Source organism: Ambystoma mexicanum, chromosome 2q (genome assembly GCF_040938575.1).
Source record: "Ambystoma mexicanum isolate Mex_15411 chromosome 2q, UKY_AmexF1_1, whole genome shotgun sequence".
NCBI lineage: Eukaryota > Metazoa > Chordata > Amphibia > Caudata > Ambystomatidae > Ambystoma > Ambystoma mexicanum.
In genome coordinates this window covers 1,363,935,897-1,363,955,712 of record NC_090924.1, presented here as the reverse complement: position 1 = coordinate 1,363,955,712, position 19,816 = coordinate 1,363,935,897, and the positions used below count along the sequence as shown (strand labels likewise).

Sequence of the window (19,816 nt, the reverse complement as noted above, 5' to 3'; positions counted from 1 at the left end):
TGATGAGTTTGCCAGACCAAGTAGTAACGCAAACTATTCAAATTGATGGCTAGTAGACTTAAAATATAGAGGCTGCGAGCTTTGCTCTGCTCTGTTTTAAGATGTACTATAACGTCATATTTTATGTTTTAGCTATCTGTTATTGATTGTGGTTCTTATCTAATGAATGTATCTGTTTTAAAGTGTTTAAATTCCTCTTTTTATCCTATCGTATTGAATGCTGCTAAAGGTGTATACTGAATAAAGATTTTATAATTGAATCTGGCAAATGGTACACCGATAATGGGAACCTGAAGCAGATGTCCACATAGTAATTAATACATCAATGGAAGGATGGGGGGGTGGACATGGGAGATCTGGAATCCAGAGACCTCTGGTAAGAGAGGGAGAAAACATTGCACCTCATCTTTGAATTGAGAGCGGTGAAACATTTTCGCCTCAGGTAGACGGCAATTGTGTTGATGGAAACAGCAATTACTACAATTATGTTCTGGGTCAACAAGATGGAAGGTACAATATAATTGGCAAAAGAATCGCAACTGCTATGGAAGTGGGCTGCCAAACAGTTGTGCTACATTTTTGCCAAAAGTAATATCAGATTTTCACACCAGATATCCATTCAATTTTTTACCTTATTCTGGAGGGGTAAAGAAATGTGCACAATCTAATTGTCGTGCTCGACTCTTAAGTTTTATGTGGATATGACCCTTCCATTGGCTCTTTGTTCTCTATGGGGGCAAATCTTGCAGATATTTGGCCTTCAACTCCACTATAGCTCATTGAATAGTTTCTTGTATCACATAACTTCAACGATTGCCTCCTCATTAGGGGCTTAACCGCCATGCAGTTTGGGATAATTCTGCCTAATTGACATACCAGACACCTGTTCCTTTGGAGGTCATTGCCATGGCAACCTCTTGGGCCTTGCTGCTTTTTTCTCCTCATTACCGCTTGGACTCCACTTCTATAGCTTATGCCAGGTTGGGGTAAGCAGTGTTGCAGGATCGTTTCGGATAGGCAGTGCCCGCTTCACCGCCCGTCTTTAGAGTGTGAATGCATGGTAATCTCCAACAAGTATGGAGAGTAAGCAAACACTCACTGCAGTAAATGGTGTTCTCGTCTATCCTCCATACGTCCTTCAACCTTCTCTGCTAATCTAGACATCAGTCAGGTATGGCTAAGGTGATGGAATAGGGCTGGTGGGGCAAGCATCAGGGCGGCGCCTAGAGGGGAATGGCCACGCACATGCGTCCAATCAAAGTTTAGGAAACTATTCGTTTTGTGAACATAAACAATGATATAACATTTATCTTTGCCTTTACCAGTGTGTAACGAAGTAATGTAGTATATATTTGAGTGACCCCTGAAGCGCTCTGTCCCCAATTACTCTAGTATCTTTCGCTTCTACATACCCGACTCTGTTTAACATAATCCTCATATTGATGAATTCCCCTTTTCGAAATACCTAATTAGAAGATCAGTTATTATCCTTTCACTTAATCTACAAGATTCAGAGTGTATGGGTTTTTACATGCATCCAAAATGCTCCAGTCACGTCCCTCCGAACGGATGGAGTGAGATGGGGGAGATGTGACGTAAGTTTGACTATACTGCCTGCCTAATAAGCATTTGCCGGGCATTTTACATGAGGCAAATCTGCGTCAACGGCCTTCCCATCCTATTGAGGGACACCTGCAAATCATATGCCGCGTAATCCCTGATGGCTGAACATAGATGCCCGATTTCATCCTTTGGTGCGCTAAGCAGTGCTGAAGAGCTTTTTTTAGCACTGCTTGGCCCAACCCTTTGTCCACCCCCCAGCTGTTTATACTGCTCACTACTGTGTGTATTCAAAAAAAGCATTTGAATCTGTGAAAGTTTCCAATACTGGAAAAATCAGTTATTTCCTATAGGTAGCAAGTACAATTGGTATATTTTGTAGATTTCATGTGAGCCACCCAGCTTCCCAATTGGCCACAAATGTTTTTAATAGGTGGGCAGTGAATCTGATTTCTTTAATAAAATGGCTGGCAGTTAGGGTAGGGAGCAACACAAGGTAGATGCACATGGGACCATGCTCTTTTATGTCGAAGGTGTTGCTTTGTACCATGTTCCAGTCATCTCCTTTTCCCAGAGACAGCATCCCACAAGTAGGGATAAAATGGGGTTATGATCTAGCATCAGAGTAGTTTACTAGAGGGCGGGGGCGGAGTAAATGTTTCTCAATTATGGAAAATGGGTTTAAACGTGTCCTGGGGTTTTTATTTCAGTGTTGAAATGGGCACATGCGCTCAGCCTAAAGACCAGCTTAGGGATACGGCCCAGCAGGTAAGGATCATTGTCTAAATATTGGTCAACTAAGTTACATAGCTGCATATTGGAACTTCCCAGATGATGGTTTGCCAGACTCAACATATGCATGCTTCTTGTTTAGAGTTGATAGTATTCCAAATGATATTCTAGGAGTTCTCTAAATGAAATGTACTTTGTATTTTAATATGTGCTCAAGTGATGGATTGCTGATCTGCTCTGGTAAATATAGTAGTTACTGTGGTTAGAACTGATGTCTAATCATTTGTCAACAGATGCCACGGGTACTGTTTTTCTCTAGTGGAAGAATTCCGTTTGATATTCAGTCATTGCACAGGGCAACAATAGATTTGAATCACATACGTTACTGTTAAATGCACTTGCTGATGTATTCCCTATACCGCCAGTGTATAAAGTCTTTATGGTCGCTGCAATATTTGAGGCTTACTAGAAAGTGCCTGTGTGCGCGCGCACGCAGAGTTCATTGTGCAGCACTTCTCCTATAATCTTGTAATGGAGGATGACGTTCTTTCTCTTCCTCTGGTACACCAGCTTTCGCTCATGACGATATGAAAGCAAGTCTGGACTGCAACTATATGAATGTGATCTGTAGTTTTTCTACACCACTGCTATCAAATTGTTCAATTAAAGGGGGTGTTTTGCTGAAGGAGGAAAACATTTGAACATTTTAAGTGATGAGAAATACTGAATGTACATGAGTGTTTTGAACTGCACCAGATTATATATGGTATCCGGACACTAGTAGAACTGCTTACAGAAAGAAATGGTATCCAAGTACACCTGTTAAAAGTAATGATTTTTTTTATGAGTGGCATTGTTCTTTAAATTATTAACCTATTGCCTGCCTTTTTTTCCTTTAAGGGCATTGGAAACTAACAAGTATAATCACATCACAGCGACCTATTTTTTATTAGCTGAAAGGATCCTCCGAGAAAAACAGGAGAAGGAAATACAAACTAGATCCTCCAGTCCCAGCAACATCAAGGCCCAGTTCAGGTAACCACTGGGGGCGAGGGAGATGAGTGTGTGTGTGTGTGTGTGTGTGCACGTTAAGTTCTCATCCCGGGTATCTTCATGAACTCATAAACACTTAATATCTCTGCTCATGAGTGTAATACCTGAACACGGTTTAACCTTGGAGAACAACTTCTATTATCAATGTAAAATGAAATGCCCATCACGTGCATAATAAAGTAATGTCCGTACAGTAGGTATTAGACAATTTTTTCTATGACACAAAAATGGTATTTAAGATTCGAAGGATAGGTAAGCATCCTAACAAAACATGTACATTATAGCACTGCCCCTTTAACATCACAGATGGCTGCCCCTTTCGAGTACTGCACTGGCAAAGTCAGTTCTTTTTTTAAGAGAACAATGAAGGAGCAAAACTGAGTTACTATCTTTGTTTCACTGAGACACCAGCACCTCCAGATTGACGAGGGATGAGGCGGGAGGGTTAGTTTTGAACCCATGAAAAATACTCATGATAAAAACGTGGGTTTACAAGTTACTATTCATTCTTTATCCCAGAATCTTCATGTTATTCAGAATTACTGATGGGAAGTCTGTGCTAATTTCCTCACAGGACGAGGGACAATCGAGAATCCATGCAAAGGAAGAAATCGGATACAAAACAGCATTCAAAGTTTGGGGCATGGCCCAAGAGGGAATGTGAGCCTCTTAAAAATAGTGTATCTGGAGATTTAGTGATAAGTCTGTAAGGAGGTTTTCACGACATGGGCATCTGAGTCTAGGCAGTATTTACTGAAAACCGTATGGAAAGGGTTTGAATTGGCTGCCATACAGATTTCTAGGATGGGAATATTCCTCCTGAAAGCCACAGCAGGTGAATTTCCTCTGTTCGTTTTTGATAACCAAGCTGAATAGAGGACACTATGAATCGAGAAATGTACTGTTTAGTTGCAGGGAATGTGTTAATTTCCCCATGGTTGTTGATCTTTAATTGTTTTAATTTGCCCATTCCCTTAGTCCTGTCCAGGGTACTATTGTGACACTCTTAATTAAGATCTTCAATTTCGAACGAGCATCCGGCTGGTAGTGTAAGCGTTACAAAATAACACCAGTAAGGTTATTTGATGATCAACATCAAAATCAGAAAATAATGCATTCTGAAACGCACTTGATCCCGAAGGAAAACTGTGTAGGGCTAGCATCATGGTAAACACATTACTTTTATGGAAGATCACTGTAGGAGAGGTCTTTCAAAATGGAGAAGATAAGGTAGTACTGTTTTTGCTCATCAGGTTGTTGTGTTCTTGCCCCTGTCTTGGCACCAAGGTAAAATCTCTTCCACTTGACGACCTGGGATGACTTTGTGGAAGGTCTGGTGGCTTCTTTAAGAACCTGCTTGAAGTCCTCTGACTGTTTCAAGTATCCATATTGCAGGTGCTCGTAAGCTTTACAATCTGGTTCAAACACTGCAGAATTTGGTGTTCCATGCTGTTCATCCTGGTCAAGAGGTCCTGTGTGCATGAGTCCACTGTGGTGCTATGGATCGGTGGGTCAGGCCAGGGTTTACCACCATTAATGTTGCCAAACAAGAGTTATGAGGATCATATTCAGTCTTTACTGTTTCAATGTAATGACCACCACTGCTGCAGCAGCGGGATAAGAGGAAATGCATCAAGAACACCTTACTAGATGACCCATAGGCTATTCCTCCCCATGCCCCGAGACCCAGTCTCTGAGTACATAGAGGCAAAGCTTGAGCATTTTTCCATTTCTGTTACACACCATCTTTCGAAAACAGATGTCACTTAGCTCCCATTCAGACATCTTCCAGTCATACTCTGCTTGGAAAATGTTAGAGAGATGTCTGTGCTTCTTTGGAGTTGAACAGGCTACCTCCTTGCTTGTTGAGTTAATCCACCAACCACTTTGAGGGGAAACATTCCTTTAGTCCTAGGTTGACTGCTCTCAGCCCCAGCCTGTTTGTTTGCAGAATAGATTGTCTTCGGTCTGTCTACTTTCTTCGAAGACATTTCCCTGGCAGGCGGTTTAAACGGAAGCCTGTCTGGGAACAAGGCGTGCTCTTACTGCACATCCAGGAATTGGGTGGACAGCAGTGGCGCTGACTGTGAGATAAAGAGGTGGTTTGGGGAGAGGTAAGGTTATGTGAATGTGTGTATTATGTATGTGGGGGTGATGTGTGTATGAATGTTTTAAAATTCGGGAACAGGGATTCCCCTTGGCAAATATGTGAACTGGTGAATCTAAAGGCTGGGGCAAAGGTGTTTAGAACTCGTGATCTGGCGTCAGCTTATCACCAGGTGAGACTACATCCCAGCTCTAGAGAATACACTACTTTGATCACACATGAAGGGACATTTAGGCTCGATTTTTATTTTGTATTCTATCGCTTGGTTTGTGTTTTGTCGATCATATGCCCTGCACTTCTCTCCCGTCCTTCTTCTCGCACTTCACCCTTTTCCCCTCCCTGAACTTGCACAATCTCAATGTCACTGGGCCTAGTAAGATCATGGCCTTGTTCCCTTCCCATGCCTCATCGCGCCTTGAAACACTTGTGTATAGGCACGCTATAAATAAAATATCATAAGAGGGATGCCCTTTGGATTAGTGTCTGCTACGTCGTTGTTCCAGAGGGTGATGCATGAATTGTTTAAGGGAATAAAGGGTCTGTTTCCAATATAACATTTTGGTACAGGAGTACCAAGCAAGAACATGATCAGAGGTTGGAAACGGTTTTGAGTATAATAGATGCCTGGCTAATGCTACAGAAGGAGCAATGCCGATTCCGAGTCAAATCCATTGACTATCTGGGGCACATGTTGAGTGCTGAGGGCGTAAAGCCGGAGACAGATTTAGTTATAGCTTTCAAGGTTCTTGACTGCCGAAGAATAGGCAAGAAGTGATGTCATGTTTGGGTTTAGTGAAGTTTTATTTTAAATTTGTGAGAGACTTCTCGGTTAGGTGTAGTAATAAAAAGGAGCGGTGCAAAAGCTGGGTTGTATGGTCTGAGTTTTGTGAGAAAGAGTTCATAGATGTGAAAGTGGCAATAGCAAGCGCTCCAGCACTGCCCTATGTAGATGCCCACTGTGAAGCCTGGATCGTGATGGCTGTCTTAATGCAGCAGTAGCAAAGTATTGACTGGGTCATAGTGTTTGTATCTGAGAGGAGCGGAGGCATGCTATTCGGTCATTGAGAAGGAGGCGTTCAGTGTAATCTTGGCAGTCAACACATGGTATGTGTTTATGTGAAGGAGGCGGCTATGAATTTTAACTGATTCACAAGCCTCTTGTGGAGGTGTTTCATAGCTCAAGGCAAAACCTATTGGACGTAATTTCTCCCCCACTCAAAATCTTTATACATGCGTTTCAGATTAGGTATAATTCCTCCAAAATTGGAGGATATGAACACAAGTCTGTGTCCATTGTGTGGGGCTGGTAATGAGACAATTTGCTTTTTCTGTTGATTTGCAATAAGACTGTTTGCTTTCAAAGTTGCTCACCTGGCGGATGCGGAGTGGAAAGTGAGGTAAAGTGTTCAGCAGTGTTCCGTGGGATTCAGCAGTACAGCCCAGATCCCAGAGTGGCCAGAAATCCTGCGGGCACTAGACACTTGACTGCTGACACCTCACTTATCACTTGAGAGGAACCACAGATAAAGCGTGGCAAAAGTGGAGGACGTAAGAAGTGACAGGCAAGACGCAGACTGGAAGTCTTTGATATAAGTCTCTGAAAGACTTTGTGGAAATTAACATTACAGTAAGGATGCTGCTGTACATATATCAACTCTTGATACAAAGGCGCTATATTGTTTAATGATGATGGGAATATCACTGTGATAAATAGGTGGCAAGGACTGATACATCTGCAGTGACTTTTGCCGGAAATTTCCTAAGGGTGGTTGTCCCCACCCACATTGCCCAGAATCCATTAATGCTGGAAAACTCTTGCTTAATGCGCGTGCGGTTTTTGTGAAAGCGCTGTGGTTTAAGGGCTGTCTTGGGCTGCTCGCGGACTGCAGAGTCCCTAGTTCTGCCTTTTCTTTTTGCTTTTTATATTGTAGATTGTGCTGATTGGGTAGTTCCTGAGTGGCGTCACTTTTAATCATTTGCTCGGAACGCGAGAGCGTGACTACTTCTCCTCAACTGGCGTTTCCCGGGAGTCTGTGTTACCAGATTTATAACAAGCTACTCATACTCGTAACGATCCAGTTTACAATTGGGTTTTTCTACGTGGCCTGTGCTAGTAATGCAGCGTGTACTTCCTACGCTGAAATCTGGTATGCCCCCTATAATAACAGTAAAGAGTAATCTCTTAAACTCATGCTCCCTAGTTCGTATCAGTGAAAGACAACTGCCAAATGCAACGAGCTCTACGCCGATAAGCCGGCTTCCCCCCAAAATAAAGAAATCCATCTATAAAATGGAGGTACTATCAGACATCCGTAAGTACTGCAAAGATCTTTCACCAGTACCGCATGTACAGTCCGACTCAGTAACTGCAGCTTGTGAGCCCACTATAGCACCTGTGCAGCTAATTATACCAACGTCGGTTCCCTCACCAAGACTCTCAGAAGTGATTGGTCCCACGTCTACTTTAGTGGAAGCTCCATCCGTTGCTGTTCAACCTTTGCCGTCCGACAGCATGATTTTGAATAATGTATGCGAGCGTCCTGGGAATCCACTCCCAGCGCTGTTGGTGCCACAAGTTCCAGATGAACAGGTTGTCATTGATATAGATGCACCCACTTCTAGCCGTGGAGAGGACATCACACACCAAAATGTATCCAGGTCTCCAGTTATGTTTCTAGATACCTCTCGCTCCTCTATTAGTTCGATAGCCTCCTGTACGGCCCCCACCCCTCGTAATATAAAGAATGTGGGGGAGGTATACAAGACCTATCAATCTGACTCAATTACAAAAGTGTTGGAGGTTACATTCACCACAATGAATTTAGCTCTACAAACTGACAAAATTGTTTGAATCTCTAGAAGGTAAAATGTCTATGCAGCACATACAGATTGAACAAATACTTTGTTGGCAGTCGGAGACGCCTCCTATGTTACAAAATAGAAAGAGCGTGTGTCTCAAAAAACATGACTGTGATTCCGAAGTTCGTGACAGTCTTCTCAAACAATGTCAAACTTTACATCAAATGTGGAAATGCCTAGTGCAGTACCCCTTATAGATAGTCCAATTTATGAAGTGCTCTCGAAATCCAAGCATACAGAGCCGTTGGACGCCCATGAAGTACCTGCACACCTTTCCCAATCGAAGTCAATTTGTGTGGTTCCAGACTCACAATCAATCTTATCAAGTCCAGTTAACAATAAAAAATCTGCATATACTATTTTCTCGACATCCAAAGTTGTAACTACTAAATTACCGAACACAATCAAGTTATCCAAAAATCAGAAATCGATCCCAAAGAATAATAGCTCCAATTCTAAACAATTCTTCAAAGCACTGTCTAAAACTTGAGGAGAACCATCTCCGGTTCCGGAAGCACCTCAAGACCTTCCTCTTTTCTTATGCCTTTGCGCACCCTCTCCCCTGCTGATCTGTTCTCTCTTGGCACTGTGCACCTGGCCACCCTCTGCCCTTCGGGCCCAGGTACCTGCTCACCCTTCCACCCTCCCGCACTGCCTCCGGGCCACCCCTTGCACGGGGGTCTGTATCTGTACCCATTCAGCCCCCCCCCCTCTTTTTTTATCAGACCTACCCTGTCTGCTGCCTTAAACCTAGCACTTGCAAATTTCTGGCTGCATTACCACTGTTTGTTGCCTTTATTATTTATTTGTTATTTTATCTGTTTCTCCTCTGCTTCACACTTTCCACTTCTCCCTCTTTGCATGCACTTTTCCCCTCCCCCTCTCCCATGCACTAGCACGTTCTCAATGTCACTGGGCCTAGTAAGATCGCTGTTTTGTTCTCCCCTGTTCCCCTCCCTTGCCGCGCTCTGAAACACTTGTGTACGAGCGCGATAGAAATAAAATATCAATCAATGCCAAAACCAGTAATGAATACCAAACAAAGGGGGGTCTGGGAATCTCTCTACCAGCACGAACACAGCCCAATGACCTGTTCTTGGGTGAATAACCCCTGGGAGAGACTCTACCAAGTCTTTAACTCACTGTCCTTTTCACAGAGAAGAAATTTCCCCGCATATCAGCCTTTGTCCTGCCCAGGGGCAGTCCAGCGCCGAAATGCTAGGCAATTCTATTCTGAACAAGAGTACCATCAGTAACCCCATACACGTGTTTCAGCCTTGTTGGGCATCATCAGTGAGGTGAAACTGTTGCCTCTCTAAGAACAGTGAGCAAGGGGTCCACGTCTGGATTGCCCTGTTAACTTAGGGTGAAACCCAAAGTTAATGTATGCAAACAAAGGGGGGTCTGGGAATCTCTCTACCAGCACGAACACAGCCCAATGACCTGTTCTTGGGTGAATAACCCCTGGGAGAGACTCTACCAAGTCTTTAGCTCACTGTCCTTTTCACAGAGAAGAAATTTCCCCGCATATCAGCCTTTGTCCTGCCCAGGGGCAGTCCAGCGCCGAAATGCTAGGCAATTCTATTCTGAACAAGAGTACCATCAGTATCCCCATACACGTGTTTCAGCCTTGTTGGGCATCATCAGTGAGGTGAAACTGTTGCCTCTCTAAGAACAGTGAGCAATGAATACCATTTTACTTTCCAAAGCCATCTCTAAAAAATATCAAAATCTTGATACGGCTAAAAAGTCAGTGCTTACTTGCCGTCCAGAGGTGGCCAGAGTCGTTATTCCCTATGCCCCTTTAGATAGTTTGGTGGACGCGGCAGAGAAACAAAAAAAAATCAAGTCTCACAGAAAAACGATAAAGCACAGTGTGGTGATAAGCTCTACAGCGAAGAGAGATTTGGGAAGCTGTTGACACTTACATGTCAGAACGTTTACCTACTAAAATCTCTTCCAACAGTCATACCTTAGTTGCCGCAAAAACTGCAATAACTCAAATGTGTGGTGATTGTACCAGACTTAATCTCCCACAGCAGGTTAACAATGGGCCGCCTCCGTTTTAGTCGGTTGCCCATATAACTAACCTTGCACAAAAATCGAGTAAATTACCAAAAAATCAAATTGAGTCTGAACCTACACAATTACTTGAACTTGAGTCTTGCACGACAGATCTCTCCTGTGCGCAAAAGGCAAATAAGATTTCTCAAGCCCTGTTGAGTTCAATGCAAGCAATCCATCTCCTACAAACAGCGCTTGCAGGTCTTTTGCCACAGAAGTTCAAGAGACTTAATCAAATCTTAATGTCAAACAGTTTCATCTCAAGCCAAATTATTTCCTATTGGCATAAAGCGACCAGCCGCATATTCACTGATGCTATCTTGCTGCCCGGCACCATTCCCACAGTACGCCATTAATAGACATACTGTTTTAGCCATATTTTCTGATGTCCACCAACTAGAGGACATATTGTCCGCTGACATTGCCCTAGTTGAATTTTCCAAAAATAAATTGGCCACAACAGTGAAACTCTGGATGGAGTCCAGAGTAGTGCAAAATACAATATGGTTGGTGAAAGAAGCACTTTACAATATGGGTTTTGCTATCGCAACAGAGGATCTTCAAGCTCCTACTCCAAGTATAAAACAACCTTTAGTAACAGACCCTTCAGTTCAGCCCTAACGGTGTCACAAGAGAAGCTAACCAACAACCACCACATGAGCTCTCATACACAGAATTAGCTAGGCTCTGTCGTCGTCCAATACCCTTGCCTTAATTAGTTGGAACACAAGAGGCTTTAAGCATTTGATTCAAGGCTTTAGTGATCTTGTAAAGTACGATGTGATTATGTTTCAAGAAACGTGGCTACAAGTTTCACCAATTCTAGATGGTTATGACGCATGTTTAAATTTGGCCCACAAATCTGGCAATGGTCGTCCAACTTTAGGTCTTGTAATTGCAATCAAAATTGCCCCAGGTATCGTCATGGAACCATGGTCCAATCCAAATAGGTTTATACAAATGGTCAAAGTTACAACACCGTTGTACACATTTGCACTTATTCATTTGTATTGGAACCCGGCTGGCATTATAGACACCCCTTTCCTTGAGGATCTTAGTGATCTTATGTTAATGATCTCCCAAGATAAATCCATATTGCATATCATCATGGAAGGTGATCTTAATCTGAATTGTCTAGGTGCTAAATCTTCAAAGACCCAACCGAGACTTAGAGCTTGGAATCAATTAAACTTCCTAACCTCGTGATGCTCAATGGTTCGTGCTCCTCTGATATGCCAGCCCAACCAACATGGCAGTGAGGGAACTAAACAGCTTCGAACGATTACATTTATGTGAGTGCCTCTTTGTTTCCATGTATTGATTTTTGCATTGTGCAATCCAGTTTCAGTGATCACGATCAATTGATTGCAAAATGGATATCTTGCATTCCACCAAGACAAACAGATGGGGCTCTCTTCCTAACAAATTTGACTACAAATGCTAGAAGCATTAGACTATGATGCTCAGATAAGCCTCTGTATGAATTCCACGTCTATATACAGAACTGTCTGAGGTTGACCAAACAGGGTGAGCCGTCAGACCTCAGATACTATGCTATGATGCATTTTTTTATTGATAAGAGAAGAAATTCGCCATCCCTGAAACCGCCTCTGCATATTTATAATGATGAATTGAAAACTCGAAATCTATGTTCAGAAATGAGAAAAGAAATGCTTTAAAACTACCTATTGCATTAAGAGGGCCCACATTGATGACCCGAAATAAAAATTGCTGAGGGCTAGGCGCGCAAACTTATATCATATAGATGGTCAAAATATGCTCAGATTAATACAATCCAAAAATTCATCAAGAACGTGGGCAATCATCAATGGTGCTACGAGTGGACCACAAGGACTCATTCAAGCTTAATAGTGTTATGGAGTCTGATTGGATATCTCACTTCTCTAACCTTTACGCTCACCCAACGAATAATGCAAGCCTGGATACAGTCCATTTTCCTACCAAATTCAACTTGGAATTTGACCTCCTGGATATCCAATTATGCATTAAATCCATAAGTCGATCGAGAGTGTGTGGCCCAGATGGCTTATCCAATCAGACGCTAAAACAGAACCCTAATATGTGGGCCCAGATTCTCTTTAATGTTTCATAATGTTTCCATAGACGCGCCATGGATAATCTTTTCGCGTCTCATCTTAAAGCTTAAACATTGGGCTCGGAATAAACACTTGTTGGATCCTCTACAAGCAGGCTGTGGGCACTATACCCAATATAATGATTCTGAACATAATCAAAGCGAAGTATGCAAAACTTGGTCAACCAATTTATTTTGCATTCGTTGATTTCAGTGTAGCTTTTGACATTGTTCACCGTTTACTTCTTTATCAAAAATTAAAGCATTATAATTGTCCGGGTACACTACTAGCTTTAATTAGGCTGCTCCGCACTAATACTCATTTGCAAGTGAGATTGACTTTAAACGGCATACTATCCGCCCACATTCGCACTCAGAGAGGTTTAAAGCAGGGGTGCATAGTCTTGCCTTTCTACACACAATCTGTGATGCTCCCAAATTAGGCACTCGTCCGATCAATTATCTGCTTTATGCAGATGATCTCATTCTTCTTTCACAAACTCTCAGTGGATTACAAAACATGTTAAACGCATTAAACTCGTATGCATTGAAAAATAACTTTGTCATTAATACTGCTAAAACGCAAGTATTAGTGTGCAAACCGAAGACCCAGTCGAAGGACCGCTCTTATCAATGGTACTTGGGAATTGAAAAACTTGAAAAAGTTAACATGTATAAATATCTGTGTGTTTTGATCTCCAACTCTTTAAGAAATAATAACTAGTCTGGAATTATTCAGAAATTACTTCCTTGGATTACCAGGCGAAGTTATTAACACATAAATATGCGAAGTTTTCCTATTCTCACATTCTTCTTTTCTACAAACAGAAGTGATTCCCATACTTGCGTATGGTGTTGAAACTACATTACCCAAACAACGTACATTTTGGGATGCGTTAGAATCCAAGTTTTGGGAAAAAATCCTTCATCTCCACATGTGCATGTCGAAAGCAATACTGCGGTTGAACTGAGCTTAACATCTCTGCACTCACAAGACCAATGGAAAAGATGCGCGTTATTTAGGAAATGCCTGTTAAATCTCGATTCTACTAATGTAGTTGGAATATTAGCATCTTATCTGGCAACCACAAACGACTCCTTTTCCACGAGATGGATTCAGAATACACTAAATATTCTTGCAGATTCTAACATCTCATTAGAAATATTGTTACATAATCCTGCTAGAGCAAAGTTGAAGTTATTTCAAATGGACTGGATTGTTAGTATTGAGGAATGCTCCCGAAGGAAATATTTTGATATAACTGCATTCGGCCACAAAAAATTAGGAACCTTGGCTGGTTATTTTCAGAAATATCCGTCACCATACTTCTGCAACCAATACTTGCGCTTCAGATGTAACTTATGGCACACTAGGTCAGTACTGCCAAGGAGGAAACTAATACCAGAGAATCAAAACTTCTGTAGATGGTGTAGGGTACAATCCCAGGAAGAAACCTTGAAGCACTGTCTTATAGAATGTCCGAACCTTGGTGACTTGCGAAAGAAATACTTTACCAAAGTCACTTCTTCATTTCTTCCTATAAATCAGTCGGATGCTTGGAAATGGCTTTTTTCGACTTCTAACTTGTCTGTACAAATTGCTACTGTTCAATTTCTGAATGAATTTTTTTAATCTGAAGATGCTTGAATAAGCAATCCCATTAAGATATAGAGTGTTACATTGAATGAAATGTCAGTGTATATATGCTGTTGCAAGTACACTATTGATGTTTTAAGGCAATGCTAAAATGTATTTAGGAGCACTTAATTCATCTTTTGTAAAGCCATATTGGTTTTAACTGGTTTAGAATGTTTAAATGTGCTGATGTTTTTATTTTATTTCGTAAAATTTGAAAGGTTCAATGAATTGAACTAACCAAATAAAAATAAGACTATTTGTTTGAGAAGAATGTACTTCAAACCCATTCTGAGGGAGACAGAGATTCATCACTCTGCCATGCTGTGAGATTTCTAAGTCAGTGCTCAAACTCTGCATGTAGTTTTTGCAACTGCTCACTACATATATTGGGCCTGGTTGCTAAGAGTCAAGACCCTGAAACAGATCACCCTCAACCCTGAAGATTGCTGATGTTTAGGCTAGGCTGCAAGGCTGTTCCTCCTAGACCTTCATCTGAGTGTTTCTCAGTTGGACCCATGCAGGGTTAGGTATAGACATTCTGTATAAATGGGCAGGATAACTGCTTTTTTTTCCCTAACGCTTTTGAGCATGTGCACTTTGGAGTGATTATTTTTTTTTTAGCTTGAAGTGTTAGTGAATTTGTTTTATGTAATCTGCTTGAATGTGTATTTTATGCATGTTCCATCTTATCCCAGTCTATCTAGTTTGCATTTGCTATTGGGCTTTGTTTTTGTTTGTTTTTTACTAGAATCGCACTGAAGAATTTGATCATGTTACTACTACTTTGAATTTGTTGCTGTATTTTATATGTGCTTTTGTGGCAGATAAGCCAAAATAAAGTTGAAATTAATGAATTTATTTTAGTAGAGGTTTTTCTGTCTGATAACTTGGAAAGAAAAGTACTTGTTACTGAGTATTATCATTGTTCTCTTGAGATGGGGCAAGTATTAGACTGTCTTGTTTTTAAAACAATGATCAAATGATGGAATGAATGGGACAGTGTATTTGGTGTTTGGGTATGGTTACAATCTTGAACAGAGCTCCAATAGCATGTTTGCTTAAATGATTTCTCTTAAGTAACATTATTTCCCCATGCTCTATCCCCATCCCAAGTATAGAACGATTTATTTTTTTAATAGGAGACTGCGTGAGGGGGTCATGCCATAATATGGATCTGTCTGCGTGAGGGGGTCATGCCATAATATGGATCTGTGGTTTCCGTAATGAAGTATACAGACATGGTTGAACACTGAATTCTATATCACGTTCTTACTAACACCAAATTAGTAAAGAAAGTATTGACATTTAATTTTTTTGGATAGGTTAGAATAACAAAACGTTGAATCGTCCCCATTCATCAGTGGAACACTTCCTATTTTTCACCCAAAAATTGGAGAGCATGTAAAAACAGATCAGTGAATATTTGTCTTGATTGGCTAGAGCGATTTTGGCCACTTTTCCAAACTATAGAAATATTTAAGAAATGATGGTTGTGAAAATGTCATACTTGTCAGATTTTTTTTTTTCAAACATGATGAACAATTGGTGTTTCATTTAATTGTTCTCTTCTCATCCTATGTAGGCAGTCGTGGCCAACAAAAATTGATGTTCCCCAGGATTTGGAAGATGATCTGACTGCATCGCCAATATCACATACTACTGTTTCTCCATGTCCTGTCCGAACTGCAGAAAGTGTACTCAATGGTCATAGGAATAAGGCACTTTGTGAATCTGCAATGAAAGAAGATGCTCCAGACCTGGCTGGATCAGTTTCTGGGGTTCCACCAGTGGGCATAAAGGCGTCAACTAGTGGACGGAAGTGCTTATTCAGAGTTGAGGAAGATGAAGAGGAAGATGAAGAAGATAAAAAACCTATTTCCCTTTCAACACAAGTGGTTTTAAGGCGTAAACCTTCGGTTACAAACCGGCTCACCTCCAGAAAGAGTGCACCAGTGCTTAATCAGATCTTTGAAGAAGGGGAGTCTGATGACGAATTTGACATGGATGAAAATTTACCCCCAAAGCTTAGTCGATTAAAAATGAATATTGCCTCCCCAGGAACTGTGCATAAGCGATATCATCGAAGGAAAAGTCAGGGTCGGGGATCTAGCTGCAGTAGCTCAGAAACCAGCGATGATGACTCAGAAACCAGGCGGAGGCTAGATAAAGACAGTGGGTTTACATACTCGTGGAATAGACGGGACAGCAGCGAAGGTCCACCTGGCAATCAGGGAGATGGTGGAGGTCAAGGAAAACCTAGTAATGGCAACGGGGGTGTGGACAAAACGAGTCCCAACGATGACGACAAAGGTGGTAGCAGCCCTTCTGCTGGTTCCAGTGGTAGCAACAATTCCTCTGGTTCAACACGCAGCTGTGCTGGGTCCGGAAATTCAGTACAGCGATCTCCACGAACTGCTGAGGAACTTGTTGAAAGTCTAAAACTAATGAGCCTTTGCTTGAGCTCACAGCTTAATGGTAATGCTAAATATATTATTGATCCACAGAACAGCTTGTCATTTTCCAGCGTAAAAGTGCAAGAGAAGTCCATGTGGAAAATGTGTATAAGCTCGAGCGGGAATGTAAGCAAGGCTTCACCAGTGGGCAGCATAAAGTTCTTCACTGAGAAAATGTCAGACACGACTAATGAATTGGAACTAATAAAGAAAAACTTTAAAAATAATGTCCTACAACTACCTCTCTGTGACAAAACAATATCTGTTAATATTCAGCGGAACACCAAGGATGGTCTGATTTGCACCTCCGGTCAGACTAGTTGTTGCCATGTCATATGACAGTAGCTTGACTTTATTATCTTAACTTGACACCATTCTATCTGTTCAGAGCTGTGAACACCTGTTTGTGTACCCCAATTCGTTGTCTTAATATTTGTGAGCAGGCTTTTCGAGCTGTTATTTATTACATTTTTGTTTGTTATTGGTTGAACGATGCATGGTCTTTGTGCATGCTGCTAGGCAATGCATTTTTCTTTTACAAGAGAATAGAATATTTTATGGTGAGTTACACATTATAGTTTTAATATGGGGAAACCTGTTTTAATATGGGGAAACCTGTGTTGAAGAAAAGTGTAATCTAGAGCATAGTGTAAAAGAAGCACTTACTAGTTTATTGTTCAGCACTTAAGCTAGGGGAAAACGTTTTGTTTCCTTGGGGACATTTTAACTTATTCAGACTTTCTCTGATATCAGAAATATGTGATGAAGCATACTTGAGTCTGAAATCGAACCAAAGCAATAATGATTTCATCTTGAAAATCCCATTTGGGGTGTTCCAAGGCTTGTACGAAGCAAGGGTGCACTGAAAATGAGCTATCTTGACAGAGTACAGTCCATACCTGTTTGTCTTAATATAACATATATTTAAATGTGTTAATACATGTCAGTCCAAACATTTTTTTGGCATTTGAGCCTTTTAAAAAATAAATGGGCGGGCCTACCCCTCCATCGCTCACACTGCATCCCCAAACACACTTTCCAAAATTGATTTAATGATGTATTCATCCATAGTTCTTCACCTATGTTTTCTTTATGAATGAACATCTCTTAGAAATATGATCAGTACATCACAAATTATGACCCAGTTCCATCGTTGGGTAGTCCTTTTTTTTAACCTTTGAAAATGCTATTATCTGGAATGCTTTGTTAAAGCGTTGAGGAATGTAATGGTTTAACTACTGTATGAGAATCTGTTTCGGGTATTTATTAATAAGCCAGTACATCTCAGTTATCACCTTCACCCCATCTTGATATTATTCAGAAATCCAGATTTTATATTGAGTGTTCCTGGAATGTCTCCAATATTTTTGTTATGCTTTTATACCGCCATGTATTTTTCTATAAAGTCTCAGGAGACGTCAATATTAATTTGACACATTTTTTAAATCTTTTAGTTTCATTGCTTCAAAAACAGTTGCTTCCTTTTCTTTGGTTCCTCCCATTTTACTATGCCGAAGTAAAATGTCATGCCCCAGAATTCCTGTGCAAAGGAATAGTTTTGACCAAATTGTCTGATATAATGCATTCTAATAAAATGTGACATAGCTATTTATTGAAGGGACACAATTGTGTTTTATATTACTTTTGCATAGTAGCTCAAGTTACAAATAATGGCCTAGCGGAGCACAATCCCAGGTTTTTTACAACTGACATGTTGTGAATGGTCTAACAATGCATTTCATTAATTCTGCATAGCAAATGGATCACCCAAAAACATATTGAAGCCTTTTGTAAACGAGTGCAGTTTAATTAAAGTGGAACTGCAGTGTATGTATTGTTAATACAATTTAGAAATCCCCTGCTGTGCCTAATAGCCAGGTGTTGCTACGTACATCATGTATGCTGGCAGGTCCTGGCCATCCCTGTAGGATTTTCAAGTTGCATGTAACAATTCAGTGGCTTGAAAAATTTACATAAACCCAATTAGGGGAAGAATGGTTTGCAAAAGAAATAACCCCCCCCCCCCCCAGTGGTCGTCATACTATTTATTATAAAATTATGTGGAGTTCCCCTCTTGGGATACTTGCTAAACAAAATGTTTAGAAACTTTTCCAAAAATATGCATCAATGTGCTGCATACCTACAGTCCAGTTTTGTGAAGGGCTGTGAATCCTACTTTCTAAGTAAAGTAATCTATGTAAACCAATTTCTGTTTTAGTCTCATATAATTTAGTGTCATTGTAGTCGAAATAAACCTTCATTAATTTGATTGGCTTTTTTAAGTGAGGCACTTATGAAGGGCCTGAAATAAGATTGTGATTACGATTACAAATGGCGAAGATGTCTATTTCGGAGGGTAGTAAAATAAACATTTCTAATGGGCATTGGCAATAATTAATTTGTTGCAGCTGTTTTTCCAAGTATTGTAAATACTTTTTAAATGTTATATACAGCCTTGGCACCTTTTACCTTATTTTATTTCCAGCAATGTTTATATGTAAATATGTGTATATATGGTGCTCTCTTTAGAACAGCAGTGTTGACCATTTATGCTGTGCATAGCTGTATTATAGTCCTATTAATCTTTATGGTTGATTGAAATTATGGGTGTATTGATGCTAGTCTGACTGTTGTCTTTTTTGCCAGTTGTTCAAAGGTGAATGATTGTGCATGTGTTGTACGTCATATTGTGTCATGTAAAAGGGAGAGAATAACCACTACATTAAGATATTGGACCAAACCAGTTACTTGCTCTTATTTTCTGTCTCTAAAAGTTGCATTTAGTTACAGTAATGTATAAATTAAGTATTGTGGAAAAGCAATTGGTCTTGTATTTTTCTGTATGTGAATACGATTATGTAACTAGCAAAATTACCTGTATTTAAGATGTGACAATCTTTAACAGTTTGAAGAACAGCAGTAAACCGACCCAATAAAGGAATTTTGAACAGAAGCATTACTTGCCAAATATGTGATATCTAGATGACAACATGGTAGTGGTATAGTTTGATTTTGCCTGAGTGTTTGCAAAGAGGTTTTGAATTTTTGTGTAACATTTCTTGTAAATAAGTGATCTCTTAATATTGCGAATTTAAACTTGTGATTTAAGTCAACAACCTGTTGCTCTCAATTACCTCCAGAACCGCCATTACTCAAAATATGTCCATGTAATTAAGCAAGTTCACTACAACTCTTTACCTTCACTGGATGGGTTTGCCCTCATTTTCTTTTGTGCTGGAACCTTTATATGTTTG

General features: G+C 40.6%; 1 protein-coding gene across 2 annotated transcripts in view; it reads left to right on the top strand.

The window, feature by feature from the left end:
* SNRK (SNF related kinase) overlaps window positions 1–19,515 on the top strand; it is a 247,575-nt gene extending 228,060 nt beyond the window's left edge. For both annotated transcript variants that reach the window (XM_069648838.1, XM_069648839.1), the window contains exons 5-6: window positions 3,193–3,327; window positions 15,692–19,515. In XM_069648838.1, coding sequence (XP_069504939.1) covers window positions 3,193–3,327; window positions 15,692–16,901 — 1,345 coding nt within the window. In that variant the 3' untranslated portion in view covers window positions 16,902–19,515. The remainder of the gene's footprint in view (window positions 1–3,192; window positions 3,328–15,691) is intronic.
* The last annotated feature ends 301 nt before the right edge of the window (window positions 19,516–19,816 follow it).